General features: G+C 41.1%; 1 protein-coding gene across 3 annotated transcripts in view; it reads right to left on the bottom strand.

The window, feature by feature from the left end:
• The window catches only part of myt1b (myelin transcription factor 1b), a 52,840-nt gene that overhangs the window by 4,080 nt on the left and 28,001 nt on the right, over window positions 1-20,759 (bottom strand). For 2 of the 3 annotated variants that reach the window (XM_072697094.1, XM_072697096.1), the window contains 14 exons: window positions 17,986-18,120; window positions 17,218-17,308; window positions 17,006-17,128; window positions 11,310-11,524; window positions 10,997-11,187; window positions 8,048-8,299; window positions 7,601-7,755; window positions 6,636-6,698; window positions 6,348-6,416; window positions 4,250-4,312; window positions 3,738-3,821; window positions 1,281-1,502; window positions 672-763; window positions 459-562 (listed from right to left, as the gene is read on the bottom strand). In XM_072697094.1, the coding sequence (XP_072553195.1) occupies window positions 459-562; window positions 672-763; window positions 1,281-1,502; window positions 3,738-3,821; window positions 4,250-4,312; window positions 6,348-6,416; window positions 6,636-6,698; window positions 7,601-7,755; window positions 8,048-8,299; window positions 10,997-11,187; window positions 11,310-11,524; window positions 17,006-17,128; window positions 17,218-17,308; window positions 17,986-18,120 (1,859 nt within the window). The remainder of the gene's footprint in view (window positions 1-458; window positions 563-671; window positions 764-1,280; window positions 1,503-3,737; window positions 3,822-4,249; window positions 4,313-6,347; window positions 6,417-6,635; window positions 6,699-7,600; window positions 7,756-8,047; window positions 8,300-10,996; window positions 11,188-11,309; window positions 11,525-17,005; window positions 17,129-17,217; window positions 17,309-17,985; window positions 18,121-20,759) is intronic. The other variant, XM_072697097.1, reaches the window with a different exon arrangement.

Genomic DNA, 20,759 nt, shown 5'->3' with positions numbered 1-20,759 from the left:
GGGCAAATGCTTACATTGCTGCACTACTGTGCAACACCTCAAATCCTTAAAAGTTCTGCTCTGTACTCCATGTAGCGTTTTCCACGGGTCCTGCTCATTTCGTACTGCGTTTGCCACAGATTGCGTTATCTTTCACCACAGCTTGTGTTTTTTAAAAACAAAAACTGATAAAAATGTTCAACTTTAGCAGATAAGCTCCACTCATCATGACATATTCTCTTGAAACAGACAATCAAAAAAGAGGGTGGTTAAATTGAACAGGGCCGTCTGTGTTGACAGTTTGACTTACATTTGTGAAATTTTCTGCATGCAGATAACAACTACTGCATTCACCTGGGTGGACTTCTCTAAATCACTTGGATGCAAACAGCTAGTTACATTCAATAGCAATCCCCACGTCCCCAAAATCCTTGACATGGCCTGTTAACCCTGGTAGTAAGATCAAATGAATGGCTAACCTGTGTTTGCAGGTTGGCCATGTCAGCTTCCATCTCATTGTTGGACTCACTGAGATCGCTGATTTCTTTATTGAGTTGCTTAATGTCCTCGTCATTATCCAGCACTGCAGGGAGAGAGAAAAAAGTGGATCAACTGACTATTTCGAATGAGGAGAGCAAGCGAGAAAATGATATAATAAAGAGACAGGGCAGGGACAGAGACAGTGTTCTTACCATCACTAGCTCTGAACTTGGTGCTCAGATACTCCTCTCCCGGAAACTTGGCTTTCTTCTTAGCCAGAGAGGCCCGGGGACAGCCAGAGAGACTGCAGAGCAAAAATAACAAGAAATTCTCTTTAGTAATCTGAAATATGCTTCTGTGGTTTCTGACGATGTACAGGATATTATCATCTGTAAAAGTAGAAAGACTACTAAAAAGTCAGGCTTCAGGTTTACTGCTACTTCAGTTTTTAGCTATGTCAGTTTGAGGCAAGTGTGGTGTGACTAAGGCTTGCAGGTTGAATAAGGCTATCTCCAAAATGGCAACTTTACAGGAGATGGAAAAGCCTTCTTAACTTTCAATAGAAGACAATGCAATTTTTTGCAAAAAAATAGAAGAAAATGGAAATCTGTTTTAGGCTTTTAGGTTTTTGCTTGACTGCCATTTGTATAGCACTGAAGTTTTTTTTCACAATTGTTGACACCTTTGTGGGGCTATATAGAACCATTAAAAGGTTTTCAGAAGAACCTTTCAACCAGCCAAAGAACCAAAGTCCACCTCAAGATAAAAAAATACATAAATAATAATATTCTATAAAATGACAGGTCTGTACAGGACTGTACCTTCGGTGGGTAAGGAAGCTGCCGTTAGCGTGGCCCGACCCATCGCAGCCTGGTGTCGGACAGGTGGGACCCTCCGTTTTGAAGGCTTTCCAGGAGAAAGGCGTCCCATTCAGCAAACCCTCTTTCTGACGGCGGGCAGCCAGCGGGCACCCATACGCACTGCGGTGAGTCGCATACTTCCCGCTGATATGGCCCAGGCTGTCGCAGCCTGGCACTGGACACCTGAGAGTGGGAGGAGAGAAGGTGGCGATGGACAGCGCAGAAGAAAGTACAAGGGTGAGGAAGGGAAGAGAAAGAAGGAGAAAACAAGAGAGACGGGGGCGTTTAGGGGCGCTGATTTTGAATGAATGTGATGAGTTTATGAACGTCAGGTCAGATGACCAAGAGGTTAACAGCAAGAGCATTCATCTGGTCAGAAATATCACCTTGAAACTGCCCCTTCAATTACACCAATTAGCTCTGCATTTCTTTTTTATCTAGCACTGAACACCGCAATTAGTATACTTATCATGCACCACGATCACAGAGCTGTGAATATTTCTGCACTCCTGGCCAATTTTCATATGAATTAGTTTTGTGGTAAAAAACCAAGGTGATACCTGAGCAGACCGAAGGCAAGCAGTACTTTACACTGCCCAGTACACTGGCCTTAAATTTCCAAAAGAAACAACATGCATGCACATTCACATAGGGTTAAGATTTCTGATCATGTTTATGGCAGTGCAGCCAGCTTCTGTCTGAGAGTGCTAAACTGCATTACACTACAGTGTACTACGGTGGTTGTCAGTTTGTTGAAATCTGCTAAAAGGATGAACATGTATTTAGTTAATATTCATCATAATACTATGTACTGCTGTGCAATATAAATATATATACAGTCTTATGCAAAAGCAATGACCCAATGACACCTTCTAGTCAAATGACACCTTTTGTTGCTTTTTTGTTTCATTGAGAATGAGCAAAAACAGCTAGAACACAATGGCCTGTGCAAAAGTTTGGGCACTTTACAGAATCAGGACTTAGTGACATCCCCTTTGGCAGAAATCATACCTTGCAAATGCTTTTTGCAGCAGCTAGAAGTCTTTCGGTTCTTGTCACTGGAAAATTTCACAGTCTCCTTTGCAGAAGGATTGTAGTTCTGAGATATTCATGGGCCCGTCTTGCATGCACAGCTTGATTAACGTGCATTCACAATTTTTCTATGATGTGAAGGGTAGGGGACTGTGAGAGCCATTCAAAAGCTCCAGTGTGTGTTCATGGTGGTTTCAAGGCATATTGTGCATCACTATCCTTTTGTAGAAGCCATCCCTTCGTTCAGCTTCAGCATCCAGGATTTGCTGGTATTTTGTGGAATGCATTCTTACCTCCATCTGTGCAGTATGGCCAATGCAACTAGGAGGTTCATGGCAGAACATACGAGTAGTTCTCTCTCTGTCAAGCACGAGTAGTTTTGGGAAGAACCACAAGGTTACTCCAAGAATCTAAGGTCTCCTCTGAGAACTCACTTAGAGGTGCCTATAAGAACTTTTGGGACTCCTCTGTATGAAAATCTGGTTCCTCAAGGCACTCATTTGAATGAATTCTGTTAAATGAAGAAGAACCTTTTAGAGGTTAGAAATTTTCAAGGAACCTTATAAGGTTATTTATGTTTTTTAGAAGAAGGTTTCTTAAAGGCACCTTAAGAAGTTTCTCAACTGTTTCTAATTGAAGAACCTCTAAAGGGTGTCATTTTAGCAGTGTAGATGATATTCGGGCTACTCATGTACAAAAGTACAAGATCTTAAATCTGTGATCACTTTAAACTGTCGAGAAACCTCTTTCTTCTCAAAGCTTTTCTTGAATGGTTCTTAATGAACGTTCCTCCAGTTTCAAATCTAAGAACCTCTAAAAGTTCTTTAAGAATCTTGTCCATTTAACAGTGTACAAGACTTCCCTTGGTCTTCCACAGTTCCCCTGAGAAGCGGAAAACACTTGGCTGTCTTCTCATAGTCTTTCTTTCATTTTTAGATCTTGAGACAGATGCTTAGGGTAGCCCATGTTTGATACTACAAGGTTTGAGGAGTCAGAGAATTTAAAAAGGTTGGAACTTTCTTTCTGATGACAGTCCCTAATGACAGTTGGTGACATGCCTCGGGCCTGTTTTGCTAATTAAGGTCTGAGACTGTCAGTAAATCTCAGGGTGTCCAAATTTTGTGTATCCCACATCAATGTTATTAAAGATGACTAAGTAACTGTCTACACAAGCTGTATTTACAACCTCTTCATTAAATAAAAAAAAAAAAAAAAAAAAAGATGTGGCATTTGGCCCAAAGTGCCCAAACGTTTGCATAAGACTGCAGATATATACTGTATATTTAAATATATATGTATATATCCCTTTCCTTTGGGTTTTAAAGTTAACAGCCCAACTATACAATACCGTACAGTATTGTAAAAGCCTTTCTACACGGTACGAACTTTAAAAGCTCGGAGTCCTCCTTGTCGTCCTTGGTGGGGGTCGTTTTTATTCCGCCTTTCTTGGCACGGGGGCACCCAGACAAACTGAAAACAGAGAGTATGCAGCCCATGATGAGAGTAGCCAGAAAGCAATACCGGCCTAGGACTACAGCCCACTGGACATAAGTAATCATTTGAGCCAAATACGACAGGCCAAATTCAAGTAACAATACAGGTAGATGCAGCAGATAAGCAAGGCAAGCAGAAGAGTGGGGAACAGCACAGAGAACTGGCCAGGAAAGTAATCAAATAGCAAATAGCATGCATAAACACAAATCCCATTGTAAGTTTTGTTCCCTATTCTAAGGCATTGGTTACTCACAGGGAAGGGTCATATCTGGCCTACTGCATGTGTTGTGTATGTGTTGAGTCCTGTCACAGCTATCACTGTCTCACTCTAAATGTTTCTGTCCTGCCATGTGTGTCTGACTGTCTGTGTATGTGTGTCAGAGAGGTTGTGGGACTAGCCATACCTTCGGTGAGAGGCGTAGTTACCAGTGATGTGGCCTGAACCATCACATCCTGGGGTGGGGCACCTGGTCAAGCAAGGTCAAAGATAAAGGATTACTTCATTTGGAACTGTATTCAACATCTATTAAAATCCTATAGAAGTTCAATTTAAGCTTAAAACAGACCTATTCATGCTCCACCTGCAAACGCATGCATTTCTATAGGGATGTATGAAAATATTGATACAGCAAAGTATCGTGATATCCTGATTTGCAATGCTGTATCAATTTTTTATAATTATAATAAAATAATTTGCAAAGATTGGTGGCGGCCAGTAGACCACTAGATAGCAGTGTTGTATTCTGTCTTCAGATCTCACTGTTCTGATTGGATAAAAAGCAAACTTTTCTTTTACTCATATTTTATGCTTATAATGGATATACTTTCATAAAAATACAGTTTACCTAAATTTGAAATCTAAAAAATCCACAGTTTTTTTTTTCAATCATGATAGCTGTATTTTGATTGTATTGTATTGCCAGGTTCTTGCCAATACAGAACCCAATTTTTTAGCAACTGTTTTGTGATTGGACAATTACTTTTTCTTGAATTTAATACTAAAGAAAAATGTGTTTTATGGGGCAGTGGTGGCTCAGTGGTTAGAGCTCTGGGCTATTGATAACAGTGTTGTGGGTTTGAGACCCAGGCTCAGCAAGTTGCCACTGTTGGCCTTCGAGCAAAATCATGCACCCTCACCCTGCACTGGGCTGTTAATGAAAGGTTTCAATACCCAGGCTCAGCAAGTTGCCACTGTTGGGTCTTTTCTGCTTTTACGTTCTGCGTTCGATACCCAGGCGCAGCAAGTTGCCACTGTTGGGCCTTTTCTGCTTTTATTTTGTGGGTTCAATAGCTGGGCTCAGAAAGTTGACACTGTTGGGCCTTTTCTGCTTTTATTTTGTGGGTTCAATAGCTGGGCTCAGCAAGTTGCCACTGTTGGGCCTTTTCTACTTTTACGTTGTGGGTTCGATACCCAGACCCAGCAAGTTGTTACTGTTGGGCCTTTTCTACTTTTATGTTGTGGGTTCAATACCAGCAACATAAAATGACTTTACCACTTTAAAGGTCATTTAAGCTGTATTTAAATGACAGGGCAACACTCTCAGTTTCTATCATAATAGCACACAGCACGCAAGCAGCGGGGCTTCAGCCTGGGCTACGGTGGGTTATTGAAGTGTCAATCTAGGCAAATGTGTTTAAAAAATGTGGTTTTAATCATTTATCACATTAATTCTTTATTAATGTGTTAAGAGAGAAGATGTTGCTCACATAGGGATTTCACCTAAGCCTTTAACCCCACACACATACACACACTAGTGAGCACACACGCATTAAAGAGAGCGTGAGGATACATGCTCAGTGTGGTAGGCACTTCTATTGTGTCCGGTTTATTCAGGGGATCAAACCGGTGACCTTCTGGTCACAATGCTGCTCCATCAAGCCGTCACCTAGACTGGGTATAGGTTTAGAAGATTTTAAGGATAAACTTCTGATAAGCTAAGCACAGGCTTTGAGGGCTCTGTTTCTATCATAATAACAAGTAGCTGGGCTTCAGCCTGGACTATGATGAGTGGTTTAAAGTGTCAAACTAAAGAAATGCTATAAAAAATGTAAGTTATAATAATTTTATCTCACTTATTCATTATTAGTATGTTTTCTTGGACAGAACTATTTATTTTAATGCTTTTTATTTTTTGTGCATTTACGTTTTTTATGTTTGCCTACATCAGGTATAGGTGCTGTTTTTGTCATTGTTGGTTAATAAGCCATTCTGCTAACCAATATCGCTATGATCTATCTATAGACCCCAAGGTAAAAAATTATAAGCCCCAAGTCTCTATAAAGTTCTGCGCAATACAACTTTTACAAGGAATAATAAAGAAGTGCATTTGTGGGTGGAGCATGAATAGGTCATATATCCTTCTTCTGTTAAGACTAATGCCCAATGTTGGTTTCCATATATTGGCTTCATGTACGACAGGTAAAAGTGGGAAAAGGAAGTAAATAGCATTTAGCATTTTAGCAAAGAAGAATAAGGCAAGCAGGTAGAGGTGGAGCACATACTTGAGTTCAGCCGTGTGTGCTGCCATGAGGGACCGAAGGCTCTTATCAGCAAGAGGGCACCCAGACAGGCTGAGAGTCAGAAGCAAAGAGAGGGGGAAGAAAGACAGGAAAGTAAGAAAGAGCCCAGAACGTCCCTTGTCAGTACCAGAAGTGGAAAACAGGCAAGAAAAAAATCTGTATAGTTTGTTGAAATTGGCACTGTTAAACCCAGGCAGACTAGTCAGAAGTGGGCACACCCCTGGCAAGATAGTATTATTGGTGGATGGGGTGTACTTCAGTATATCCTACCTGCGGTGGGATGCATAGTTTCCAGTAATGTGGCCACTGCCGTCACAGCCAGGAGTGGGACACCTACACAGAGAAGTAGATAAGAAAATGAGGAGTTAGTCACTGGCGGGGATAATGGAAAACAATGCAGATTAACCCTCTAGAGTCTACAAACGTGCTGGTGTGTCACATTTGATGTTTCTCTGTTTCTATTAATATGCGAAAATAAAAAGCACGGAAAAAGGGAGTTCTGCCTTTCAAATGCATAGATTGCGTAGATTGTACATGACTCACACCTGGAGTTACAAGACTATGAAGACGGGTTGAGGTACTCGTCTCTGCCTCTTTAGCCGTGTTTTACCGGTGGACTTGTGTGTCTATCATCTCCCTCCCATCAGTAATTGGTGGATTTGTGTTTCTATGGTTTTGCCTCTTGTCATTTATATACTATGCTATTTTTACATTCCAGTACTTTTGTGAATCGAAGACTCTAAAATCTGACTTCAATCTTTCAGGTTAAGTGTCAGAGTATACCTTCACACACATGTGGCTATTATCTAATATGCAAGTGCCTTTAAGAAGGTATGCAAAATTCTCCAGTGGGTTAAAAAAACAGTGGCCACACAATCTAATAGAAAATCATTTTACTTGTTTTAGATCTGACACCAGCATATTTTTCCATATTTGATTCATTCCACTGACTTTGATAAGTAACAACAATGGTCATTTTAGTTCGCGCTGCAGGAACTACTTTTTTGTGGAAGAAATTGATTTTTGCTATGTTTCCAGAGGTAATGGCTTTACAAATCTGCTGTAAAAAAGCAACAGACCATTCAAGCTTGTGTGCTATTGTGAATCGAATTGGGATGTGATGATCTTCTGTGAATAACACTCCCTCTTGTACTGGCATACAAACCGAATACTACACTTATTTACATCAACTAAAATGTGAGGAAACATACAAACAAACAGCTGAAGCCACTTACATGAGAAGCTCTTTCTTGCACTCCTTGGGCTGAAATTTGACCTTGAAGCTAGGTGTGGTGACCTCCCCAGGGTACTTCCTGTCCTCTGAACACTCCTGCCCCATGTCACAGTCCTCTGGGTCAGAGGAGGCGAACGACTGGCCTGTGTGATCCATCTGCAGACACAAACAGAAATACACACACAGAACACCCACAGTAAGCATGTGGAAAGGCAATTCATTTGGTTAAAACTGAGCAAAATTCCAAAGAAAACTCGCTGTGAGGCCAGCTGTGAGAACTAGCACTGAAACTGAAGTTTGTTAGGTCTTTCAAAGTCTTTTAAGTAGAACCTGCTGCTTTCAATTAATCAATACTGCATCTTATAACCGTGTTTGAACCTCTAGTTTCATCTCAACAACCTTGAGATGAAAGTCAAGTGCAAAACAACCCAAACGCCAGTAGTCTCACCTCATCGAGCTCTTCCTCCCGCTGTCGATTGGGTTTGGTGTAGTCCAGAGGCCCGTCCCAGTCCTCCTGCTTGTAGGCCTGTAAGTGGGGTGAAATGCCACTGCTACCATGGTGCAGGGATGATGAGGATGATGAAGAGAGGTCAGGGGAGCGCACCCCGGGACTTGTGCTCAGCGGGCCTCCCTCCCTTTTTATGGGTTTCTTCATACTCAAGTCCAGAGTACCATTCTCATCTACCTCTATCTCCATGTTCTAGTGGTCAAAACCAAAACAAGGTTGTAAAAATTGTTACATAGGAATCAGATGTCATGTACATTTTAAAAACAGTAACTTTACAGTAGACTGTAAAACGTTACACTTTGTTGTACGTTAATGTAAAGATATTTTTGTAATTACACAAACCACACAACTGTAACAGCGACTACATCACCAGCAGTTGCATTTTGTTCATGTGTTACAACAGAGTTTATTAGGGACACTTAATAGAAAGCGGGACCTTTTTCCATTTTGTGTTAACTATGTGTCATCAGCCCTTTAAAAGATGTGTGAATGTCCTTTACTTTAAAGTGAAGCCGCTAAGTGACATATAATCCCGAATGCAGTCACAGGGCAGTGTGAATGTGTGTACATAGGACCTCATTAGAAAAATACCAGCTAATTTTAAAATTGTGTTTTTCACATCTAAAGGTCTGGTCCAACACATTTAAACATTCAAATGCTTTAATAACCAGTTCAGATATCATTTATAGAACAAAATGATGTAATACAAGTAATTCAATTGTTGGGATCTATGCAACATATGTGATTTTAACCTTAAAATATTTACAGAAGAAGCCATGTGGCCTCTTTATCACAATAAGAAAAAACATCAATGAGCTGCTCAATTAACATAACTGATTCATTAATATTGAATCAATATTCAAAACTGGGTCTGGGACTTTTACAGGTTAAGCTAACTACCTGGAGACTGGATCACCAATTTTAAAACGCAAGACAATCTGGATATTTGATTTTTTCATATTATTGTTTTTCCACCAATGATTTGTTTACAAATGGTCCAACCCTGTGCTGTTTTTAGTAAAGGTTCCGTAATCTAGATATACTATAATCGTTATGCAGATTTTCTGCATAATTCACATGCAGTGTGTGAACACCTCATGACAAGTGGAGCAAAATTAAAAAAGAAAGAAAAAAAAGTTATTAATTCTGGAGATGCATGGTTTTGTTACTACAAGATATATTGTGTTATTAATTTAATGAGCTGAAAGGGAGTTTAATTACAGTACATGCCAACATGCCCTATGTTGTGTACCACAAGCTGAGGGAGTGTGCGTAGAGTGCTGAGTGTGTTAAGGAGCGGCAGAGGCGCCCACGTGGCAGGTGGCTGATCCCAGAGCGTCCGTGTGCTGATTAGTGCGAGCCAGTGGGCCTCTCAGCCCATTAATCTTCCCCTTTTATCCCCCTCCGCTAAAAACATGGCAGCAAATCGAAAAAAATGATGAAGTGGTCACTCCCCTCCGCTGAGAGGGGAAAAAAAGGGATTTTTGAAAAAAGAAGGGGGGAAAAAAATCACAATAGGGAGAGAGCCTGTACAATTACAGTATAAACTCCCAGCATGTACACGAGGAGAGTGGGCAGATGGAGAAAGAGGATGGGAGAAAAAGCAAAGAGTATGAGAGAAAGAAAGAGAATTTAGTCATTTTGACTACACAAAAAGCAATGACCTGCATTCATCCTCCCATTACTGGAAATAATGAATAAAAGAGCACAGCACACCTGGTCCTGGGTAATCCTGGGAAAGCCTAATGCAATAACAGCATGAGGAGGATGGAGAGAGTGAAGAGAAAGAGGGATAGATGAAAGGAGAGGGGGAGAGGTGACGCAACCAGGCCTCAACAGCAGCCAGTCTTGCGGAGCGCGCCACTCCGTCTCATGATAAATTTATAACAGCCTGATACTGAATCCCCTCCTTTCACACAGGCGCATGCTAGCACACCTTTTCGCTGCTGCTCCGTGGGGAGCCTGTGTTTGAACAGCTTGATTTTAGACCTACTCAGTGACTGATGTCAGCTTTGGCTCACTGTGGGTACTGTCGGTACAGAATGCTTTGTGTGTGTATTGTCAATTGTGCGTGTGTGGAAATGTGCCAGGCTAGTACTACAGGTCTCTTTTCACATTTACTGTGGTAATTCACCACGATGCTTTGCTCTCAAGGTCGCGATACAGCAGCACTGGAATTTTGGAATGCTCACAACATATTTCATGACTTATATTCAGTACAGTGTGTGCTCATTTTTTGACAAAAATAAATGGAATCCTACTATCTTCAATAAGTGGCAATCTAGTAAAAAGCTTGATGTGTTGGTTTCATTGTCAATTCCGCAACTGTGAACTGTGTCCCTAGGATATTGTGAAGTTAATGGCTGCTGGTGTGAAAATGCATCAAAGCATTGGCCTCGAGGTTAGGTTTGGGGTTGTAGGCTTTGAAATGACATTTATTTGGTAATCTTTTGCAATAAAAATGTATTATAATGGGTTATAACACTATTAGAAAATGAGGAATTGCCTTACTATGTAAACAGCTTCTGTTTATAAAAAATAAGTCTGAATCGAGCCAAAACAATCACATCAAATCACATAGAATCCCAGCAAAATCTGATATTTCTTTTCTGTGAATTACAACAAAGCATTTCCCAAACAATTGCCCACTCACCAAAACACTTGCCAATAAGGGTCATAAAAAGGCACCGCTGCTTCAGAATTGTATGAAATGCCATGAAATTGTAATAACAAAACTCTAGGGCTTTTATTTTGAAATGATAGACACAGGAAGCCCAGACATATGATGATGCCCAAGTCCAATCTCTATGCAACCTATTCTGAAGACTGTAATAGGTCTGTGAGTCACTGTAAGGTAAACCCCTAGTGAGAAGTGTGTGTGGTCTGTACCTTGTCTTGGTGCTTGGTGCTAAGGTTCTCGGGTCTCTCCCAGCAGCGAGTGGACAGGTTTAGGATGGCCGTGGCGGCCATGTGTGCAGCCTCTGCATCATGGGAGTAGTCATGTGCGCTGGACGAGCTCTTCCCGTAGGCGCTCTGCAAGCTGGGGCTCGGGGGAGAGGTTCTGGGGAATGGAGGCTTGGCTGTGAAGAAACAGGGGATCGCTTAATTAATCACAGCTGATTATTAGTATTCCTAATCACGTCCGCCACTGGGTAAGCTGTCCCTTGAGAGGCTTTTAGGACTCGTGATCGCATTCGCTTACATTTGAAGGCTTTGGGTGAGGTTTCGCTGGTGTGCATCTTTGGAGCGAGCATGCGCTTGCCGAACACCTGCACGTCGAAGCTTGCATAATCGAAGGAGACCTTGGAGTACTTCTCCAGCTCCTTAGCCAGATTAGCACGTGGGGTGCTGGGCACCAGACTGGCCCTGTAGCTGCCAAACTGCGGCACCTCCAGCTGCTTTACAAAACACATGGGTCTGCATGGAGGACAGGAGAGAAAGGGAGGGGGTTGAGACTGGTTTAGAAATTGGTATTATTAGACAATGTACACAATTCCCAGCAAACTTTTGATAAATTGGTTAATAACTCCAGATTATGCTAAAAACCCTCACAAGAACTCTTAACAGCTAAACACTGAACCACATAGTCATATATCGCTGTTGCTTGGCAAGCCAAACAATTTTTTGGTGGTTCAACTTTCCCAAGAATGTAACCTGCCATGACCTCTACCAAAATAAAATAGACTTGGTAGAGGTGCACACAAATGTCTGTGGAGGCTTCAATGGAGAAACGAACCCCCTCCCCCAAAACCACATTTTCCCAATATAATTTTAGAATAGAAATCTCACAACCTTTGAAACATCTTGTGACATGTCATATGTTAATATGATGATATCATAATAATTTTCTTTCTAAACGTATACGTTTAAATAACATTAAATGTTTCATTTAAAACCAAACCTTAACACCATGGGCAGTGAAACAGACACGCCAATAAATTGCATAACTTGCCAATTTTTTCTTTGTGCTGCAAATTTGAGGCCTCCGAATTACAAGTCCCCAACATTGGACACCAACTTTCTGGATCATCTCACTTTGATCTTAAACAGACCCTCATCTTATCAAAAGATGGGACACACATGCAAACGTCTAGACTGAAATGCACTGGGCTCCACCCTGACTCCCAGGACAATTGACCAAACAAATGAAGGCTCTGGCAACCCAAGGACCTAAATATTATCGTAAGGTTTTTACCTGTTTTCTTTCTTTCCAGTGTGGCAAATCTAACACTCAGTGTGTACATTTTCAGTTTGCACATAAGGCAAGTAAATCAGATCTTAGCTTTTTTTATTATGTAAATGTGATTTAGCTTTGTTATTAAACCCAAAACTTACACAACCGTACATGAACCCAAAAAATGCAGTCAAGGTCCTAACCTCAGCCTCACTAAAATGCTATGATGTTGTCCAGATCAAACTGTTCAAGCAAGAAATGCATGAACTGAATCTGTTTTGTACAGAGGAACGGGTTAAACTCCCTAAAAGAGACCATCAGCTACAGGAAACCTATGTCTGAAGTTATTGGCACACAGGTTTAGCTTTGTTTAAATCATTATTTCAGATTAGAGACGGCAGTGTAATTCTGTGTTGTGTTGTGTTCAGAAGCACTCATTTTAAAGAGCCAAAACCAAACAATTCTAATTGATTCTTGCTCAAGATTGTATATGAAGTTCTTCTAAGTTATTTCTTTCCCAAGAGTCAGCAGCTTCTGAGGAGAAGAGAGTGAACAAGAGGCAGACATTCTGTAATTGAGTGTGAAATATCTGGAGACCGGGCCGAATTTAGACTTTAGACAGAGAGCAAAAGAAAAGGAAACAGACAAAGCAAAGAGTGATACAGGCTGCTAGAGAAGGAAAGAGAAGAATGAAAGTAAAGAGAGAGCAAGAGAGAGAGAGAGGGGTGGGGGTGGGGGTAGAGAAACACACTCTAGAGAAGAAGAGCTGGATTAAATAGTGTCTTATCAGCACGGGGCACATTTGCATATTGTAGAGCATGGAATTCATAAGCTTTAAAACTGGCTTCGTTTTCCTGAAGAGCAGAGGGTCCTGATGGGCCTGTCACTGCTACACCCACAGATCCATCAGCTCCACTCTACAGGTGCTTTAGAAAACCCATAAAGGAGCCATAATATGGAAACGTGTCAATAATGTATTAATATATTGTTTACTTCTTTACTTTTAAAGTGATTAATTAATTTATTACTATTTTACTTTAGTTCTTTAGCTTTTTAAGTAATTAATTCATTTATTACTATATTATTACTTCTTTGATTTTATTTTTAAAGTTATATATTTATTACTAGATTACTTTTCACTATAAAGTAACTAATTTATTTAATTTAATATAATTTAATTTATTAATTAAACTAATAACTTTAACTACTTTATGTACACATACATATTTATTTATTACTAGATTACCTTTCTGCTTTATTTTATAATTTTATCATTCATTTATTAATTTATTACTAGAATACTTCATATTCTGTATACAGGCTCAAGTAGAAACATATATAGCTTTATATATCCCCTTTAACTTGTAAAATGATATAATGCAAGGGGTGTGAGATGTTTTGCTATTTGTGTGTTTGCTTGATTAAAAAGGTTGTGACCAGTGGTAGACAATAGGGACATGCATGTACTTTACTACTGCACTTCCTGCGGCATGAGAATTTACTCATCACTCTGAAGGAATATATGGTGCACTTTGAAATAGAAACAAACCAATCACATTGCACATTTTAGTAAAACCTTTCAAGCCTTGCCTGTACTGTAGCATATAAGAATTACAGACGCTATGATGTGCAGCAATTTGCCATGAAAAAAAAAACAGTTTGCCTTGTTTAATAAATTGTACTTGTCATGTGTGCAGCCACACAAAGTCATTTAAAAATCAAGTACTTTTCTACTTGAACTCAAGCAGAAATATGAATAGAGGCCCTTGACTTTCTGCTTAAGCAATGAAAGGGTATGCGTGCTTTGTCCGCCGCGGTTTGTGAAACACTCGCAATAAAAATGTACATTTTTTAGCTTTTTTAGGTCACATGCTTTACACATCAAATAAATGCCACAACAGCACCGGGACATCATCTTATTACATAGCTACAATTGGCTTTTATGTATTGGTCTTTGAAGCTTAAAAGCTCAGATTCTCTGAACGCACCACCCCCATTTTAAAACCACATAACTTGGCTCAGCCAATCAGATAAAAGCAGATACGGATTGAGGAAAAATGAAATTCTGATGCTCTGTTATATTTTAAAGGAATTCAAGTCAGAAACATAGATCAAACATGAATATCTGAATATCTGGATTCTTTTACTTTCACTTTTAGGTCTTCTCACAATGAATAAAAATGAAATTTCATACCATGTGGTTTACTGTTTTTTCAGCAATTTCATTGCTGCACTTACCAAACAACACAAAAAGTAGGGTCAGGTTTTAAGAACCTGATCCAATGTGAACAGTTTGTTTCACTCTGTTTTTTGAGTTGAGCCAATTTAGAACAGAGGTCATTTATATATCATCGCTGTCACGCAAAAAACTTGGCTATCCAAATTCAAGTTTGCAGGATAAGGACAAATACCCTCTTAAGTTATAATGGAAGTCAGTGTAAAAAGATTTCGTATCACTTTACTTAGATGGTCCATTGTAGATTCCTTGTAGATGCTCACCCGACATTCAACTAACATTCAACTGAATGCCTACTAAATGCAACCGACCTCTAAGCTGAATGTAAATAACTGTCTATTGAATCTAACCCTTAACCTAATTCATTAAATAGACAATCGTTTACATTCAACTTGCATTTAATAGACATTAAGTTGAATGTTAGTTAGAACTACAATGGACCAGGCAGCTAAAATGATGGCAAATATTTTATCCATTGTCAATTCTGAGCATTTCTATTGGTCCATTTATTATAGAATTCAGACACAACACAAAGAACAGATTCAAATCATGTCAGAAAGTGAAAAACGGAGAACGTAAAGTTTTTGCCTGACAGGGACCATGTATTAGCTAGTACCAAAAGCCTGTTTAATGAGAAGCTGGAAAAGGTCATTTAAAAATGAATTATGATGTTTTTGAACACAGATTATAAAAGCATTAAAAGGCTATGAGTGGACTTCAAACATAATAACAGTGTAGGCCACAGCCCCTTTGACACTGCCTAACAAAAAGCTGCATGATGGCGTGTAGGTATGTGTGCGCTGGTGTGTGTGTGTGTGTGTTCTAACACTGTGACTGATGTAACTTGTGCTGAACTGTGTCAACAGATTTAAAGCCAAAACACAAAAGCAGAGCAGTAGGAGAAGACAGGCTTTATCCACAGAAACACACACACCCGAACACACACCGTGCATTGCTCCTTGTGTTCCGTGTTCCTTCATTAATCCGCTGTGCTCCCATTAGAGCAGGGTGGCATGCGGAACACTCTGAGGTTTCTCTGGTGACCTCCCTGTCTTCTCCTAATGGGCTCTCGCGCCACACTGAGGCTCATTTGAATCATAATAATACCAATAAGAGAAGACTCCGTTTATTGTGCGCCACAATCCGCATCGCCTCCACTGACATGCAGACGCGCTTCCTGGAGGAAAGTAATTATTTTTCTTATACTCCATGCTCCCTAAGTCCATTAATTAGCTTATCTGCGGCATAATTAGAGTCGCAGGGCTGGCATCTGAACTCGCAGTGATATGCTAGGCTGTTCTCTATTAGAAAGGGCAAAAAGGGGGTTAGCATTTCAGAAAGGCCCGGCCAATCGCGCTGCGGTAAGTGGCTTTCGCCCTCTGATTGATGGCCGGGTAAACCAACCGTGGCAGGTGTGTTTGATCGACGTCCTGCTGACACAGGAGAGCGGTCACAGGGCAGGCAGGAAACCAGGCCAACTGCTGGGTGAAGTAAGTGCTTACGCTGGCTGAATTCTGCAGTGTTTATTTGAAGAGCCACGGATGAAGTTTTGCTCCTGCTTTTTTGGACTGGACTCTAGACTCAACTCTAGACCTGGAGTCACTCTGCACTCCAGAGCTTTGTGTTTTCCTTGCACCAACACACCTGCTTCAGCTCAAGAGGTGGTTGATAATTAGCTAATGATGCGACTGAGGCAGGCCTGTGTCTGGTGTCAGTTAACCGAGTTACCGTAGTAACAGGAAAAATAATGCAATGAAAGTTCAAAGGTGTATCATTTCCATATGAATAACCAACGTTACATCAGTTTCTGATAACTTAATGTATCTGCACATTAATCTAAGTGTATATAGGTGTTTTTTTAATACTGGACAATGTATATACATATATGTCCAAATGTTTGTGGACACCCCTACTACTGAATGCATTCAGCTGCTTTAAGTTGCACCCACACAGATGTGCAAATGCGCACACACAACTTGTCCAGTCCTTGTAGAGAAGTATTGCCAATAGAATAGAATTATCTGGAGCAGATAAACATTGACCCTTTGGCACCATGCTTAATGCCAGGCATGAGTCAGAGGGGTATAAAGCACCTGGCTGGGTAGAGCAGTGCTCCAAAATCTAGTTGAAAGCCTTCCCTGGACAGTTACTCCAATAAAAGCAGGATAAACCATTTCCCAATACCCTTGGTTTAGGAAAAACAATAAATGAGCAAGTGTCCCAATACTTTTGTCATATAGTGAATATATAAAGTAATCTATAAAATATGTGTAAATTTGACCAGGTGCCTTAGTATAGCAGTGCATGGTACAAATATGGACCCTAATTAATATTGTTATTATTATGAGTATGCAAATTCTGTTACCAGTACAGCCTTACAAGTACATACTTTAGAGCACAGAAACTCAAAACTATGCTATGCAGGAGAGGCTTGTTGTTTTGATCACCGTATAAAAGTAAGAAAGCCTGACTGGGACAAATGACTGACCTGAGCACTCTGTCGGAGTTGGGGCTGCCTTTGGGCTGCTCACTCATGGGCTGGGTCAGGTGGGGCTGCTTGTCGTGGCTCTTGGACAGCTTTTCAGCAGCGGCGATGGGACATCCCGACAAACTGAGAGAACAGAGACTCAGTGAAAATGCAGTCGAAGTGCAGGCATGTGTAGCCAATGTAAGTGTGAATGATCATCATGCACTGCATACCTTCTGTGAGTGTTGCGGTTGCTGTTGACGTGGCCTTGTCCTGTGCAGCCAGGTGTGGGGCACTTCAGAACATTCTCATGCATGGCCAAGACTGCACACACAGCCAATCACACACAGAGGACCAGGGAGTATGAAAATGACTAGCATTGAGAAGATAAGACTAATACTCTTCCACAATAATAATAAATAAAGTGTGACCAAAATATTGTATAGACATGAATAGCATTACAGTACTTAAAGCGACCATATCCTGCAATTGTTTCTTGCACAATTTTATGTTGGACTGAAATCCAATTGCTGTATGGGAGTAAATATGGAAATTCAGCAGCAATTACTGTATTACTGGGAGAGGCTTTGCCTCTTGAACGTGTCTTGAAGAGACGGATGTGTTTACACTGCTATAACATGGCTCAAATGCATCTCTGACCACCTCCTGAAATAGTCTGAGGGATGGGATTTGTATCTTGCATTTTTATGTGGCTTCAACTTGTCCAGATATATTAAACTAAGACTAAAAAACTTGGGGTCTAAGACTAATTCACTTTTAAAAATTCCTCTCTGCCTTTATTTTTAAGAATGCATATGTAAATGACCTCTGTCCAGATTGGCCAACCTGTATTGTGCCTCATTCAAAAAGCTGTTCAGGATGAAACACACCTTACAACTAACATGAATGGGTGGGGCTAAACATACAATGTTCTTTTCATGATACAGACCCTGTATGTATGTGTGTGTGTGTGTGTGTGTGTGTGTGTAATGCTGACTCACTCTCTGGTGGGATCCTGTCTTTGTGAGGGCAGCCTGACAAACTGCGGTGGTGAGGGTACAGTCCTGTCACATGACCGGTGCCGTCACAGCCAGGGGTAGGGCATTTGATCTCTCTCTTCTCTGGCCTGGAGCTCTCTGTGAAAGAGGAGGGGCACAACACCTGTCCGTCAAACCACATCTCATCACGCTACTTCGACACGAGACAGGCCGCAAGGACAAGAGCGTCCGAATACTAACACCTAGGTCTGCTGTGGCCTACCGTACGCTTGTGTGTGGTTTCCCGCGCAAACACACACACACACCTACGCGACGTGACCTTATCCGCAGCAGTCCTTAGGCCTCTGAGAGCAGATTTATAGTGATAATGATGGCCATTACGTGCGGTGGATGCACGGTGGGTTTAATATGGGATTAGCATTGGTGAGGCGAGGTTCATTTGCACTGCAGCTTATTGGACCTCACACTGAAAAATGGGCCTCATTAAACACACTTTACCATTGGCAAGGTTTATCTACACATTATACCGGGAAGAGGGAGGGGCTGGCGTGTGTGTGTGTGTGTGTGCAAATGTAGGTCCTGAGACATTAAAAGGAAAGCCAAATAATTGAGCGAGAGGAGAAAAGGAGGCGGTTAGCACGAGTGAGGGAGCGAGAGCGAGCGAAAGAGGGGATTTTACGCGCGCTCCAGTGCTTCCTTAATTGAATGTTGAAATGTTAACGAGACATGCACCTTCTAATTAAAACTGGACAGAGCATGTGGAAGCCAGTTAAACGGGGCAAACGCGGAACCCGACTGAGCGCCCTCAGCCACTGCAGCAGTGCGAGAGCCGGGCAAAGCGCCAGCGCACGACCACAAACAAACCAATAAATGAACAAACAAACGCCAAACCAATCTAATTACACCCCCCCTTCCCCCACTCTCTTCCCCCCACTCTCTCTGCCTCTCTCTCTCTCTTGCGCTAAGTGCTTCCTCCAGTAATTATAGACTACAGCTCTAGTTTATCTATGGAAACAAATTCATTTGACCCATTTACTCTCTATTGCTATCCCATTAAAAGACGACAGAGCTACGGTGGCTTATCTAAGCAAAGATTATGTCTATATTTCAATGTATTTATCCAGGCGTAATTGTATGTAGGAGTGTGTTCATGAGCAGCTGGAAACGTATAAATGAACTGCATGGAGTTTGTAAAAAAAAAAGTGCATCTCATTGTTATCCTACAAAAACTTGGCTCAGTGTGTCTTTGTATTCTGGTCTATTATTAGCCTACAAGTCCAAATATCTTGTTTCCCGCTGGATTTTGCGTATGCATCTATCCACGCCGCCCTTGATCTGTCTAGTGTGTAGGCACCCTTAGCAAGCATCTAGGCCTTCATCCTTGGTCAGGTTCTTACTGGCTCGTGCTAGTAGTTTTGAGTGATGGACCACTCTACGCCAAGCTGTGACCCTGACCTGTGTAAAAACCGCAGCAACACCGCTGTGCCTGATACACCCGCAACCATGCCACTCACAGTAGCAGGCCTCTAGCATGTCAATGCATGTCATGTAGCGTGGTCAGAAACTGACCAATGATGACAGAGGATGGCTGAGAAATGCTGCATGGTAACAGATACGTTCTTAAATACCATGGTAAATGATTTTACATGGTTCTCTGAAGAGCACATTAAAAATAACCGCACAGAAGAAATAACCACAACACACACATTCAGACTGCTACAGATCACTGTGATCCTTCCAGTTCTCTCTTCATATCCCCACTGAGCTCCACTAGCTCAGGGACTGTATGCACTTTGCACTTTAACTGGAACCCTCTGTACTGTAACTAAGCTGTGTACTGTTCTCTCTACCTGAACACTAGCTGCTGTACTCATTACTGCACTGTAGATCTTGTTTACATATGTTATGCTGTTTACAACACCAGACTGGTCTACCTCAGCATTCACTCCTGAACGCCCTGTACTCTATATTGTCTTTTTTACTTATTGGTTATGCACCCTGTCTTGTGTTTACAGCCTAACATGGTTTTGTTGTTCTGTACAACCCCTGAATTTAATTGAAAAGGGTCCTACTATTGTTACAAGTCAAAGACCCCTTTAAATACTATATATAAAGGTTTTTACTTAGAGTGAGTACACATGGTACAGTTCAATAGTGACTTGCTATTGGTCTACCGTTCTGGGTAAAACCTTTCCATTATATTAAGGATGATTCAACTTTAAAAAGGTTCTTCAGACTTGCATCTCATCCTTTTGGGTCTTTAATGGAGTGGTTCTTCTGTGGCATTGCTCCAAATGACCTTTATATAGTGGACATGTAAAGTAGGTGGACCCCGAATTGTGACAATGCACAGTGATGTATTTTTAAAAACACACAAACATTTTAATAACCAATCTGGGTGGTTCATTATCTTAACTGTATATTTCTCATTATATAGTGAGCCCCAAAACTCTGAGACAATAAATGACATTTTTAGCATAACAATGTGGGGGCAGCTGTGGCCTAAAGGTTAGTGAAGCAGGTTCAGACCAGAAGAAGGGTTTGGTTCTCTGGACCAGCTGGAAGTAGGGGGGTGGAGGCTTTTTTGTTTGTTCTCCTCCTTAAAATTCAAGGCCCTTAAGCAAGGCACCTCACCACTAGCTGCTCCCAGGTGTAGAGGTGGCTGCCTCTACCATGGGCATGTGTTCTCACTGCCCTATACATTAGTGTGAGTGTGTTGTAAATGTGGAAGCTTTATTTTTGACGAATTAACATTAACAATAATTTTAGGCCTTCCA

The sequence above is a fragment of the Salminus brasiliensis genome, chromosome 14, assembly GCF_030463535.1.
Source record: "Salminus brasiliensis chromosome 14, fSalBra1.hap2, whole genome shotgun sequence".
Lineage (NCBI taxonomy): Eukaryota > Metazoa > Chordata > Actinopteri > Characiformes > Bryconidae > Salminus > Salminus brasiliensis.
The sequence above is the reverse complement of the archived record's forward strand: the minus strand, read 5'-3'. Positions and strand labels throughout refer to the sequence as shown.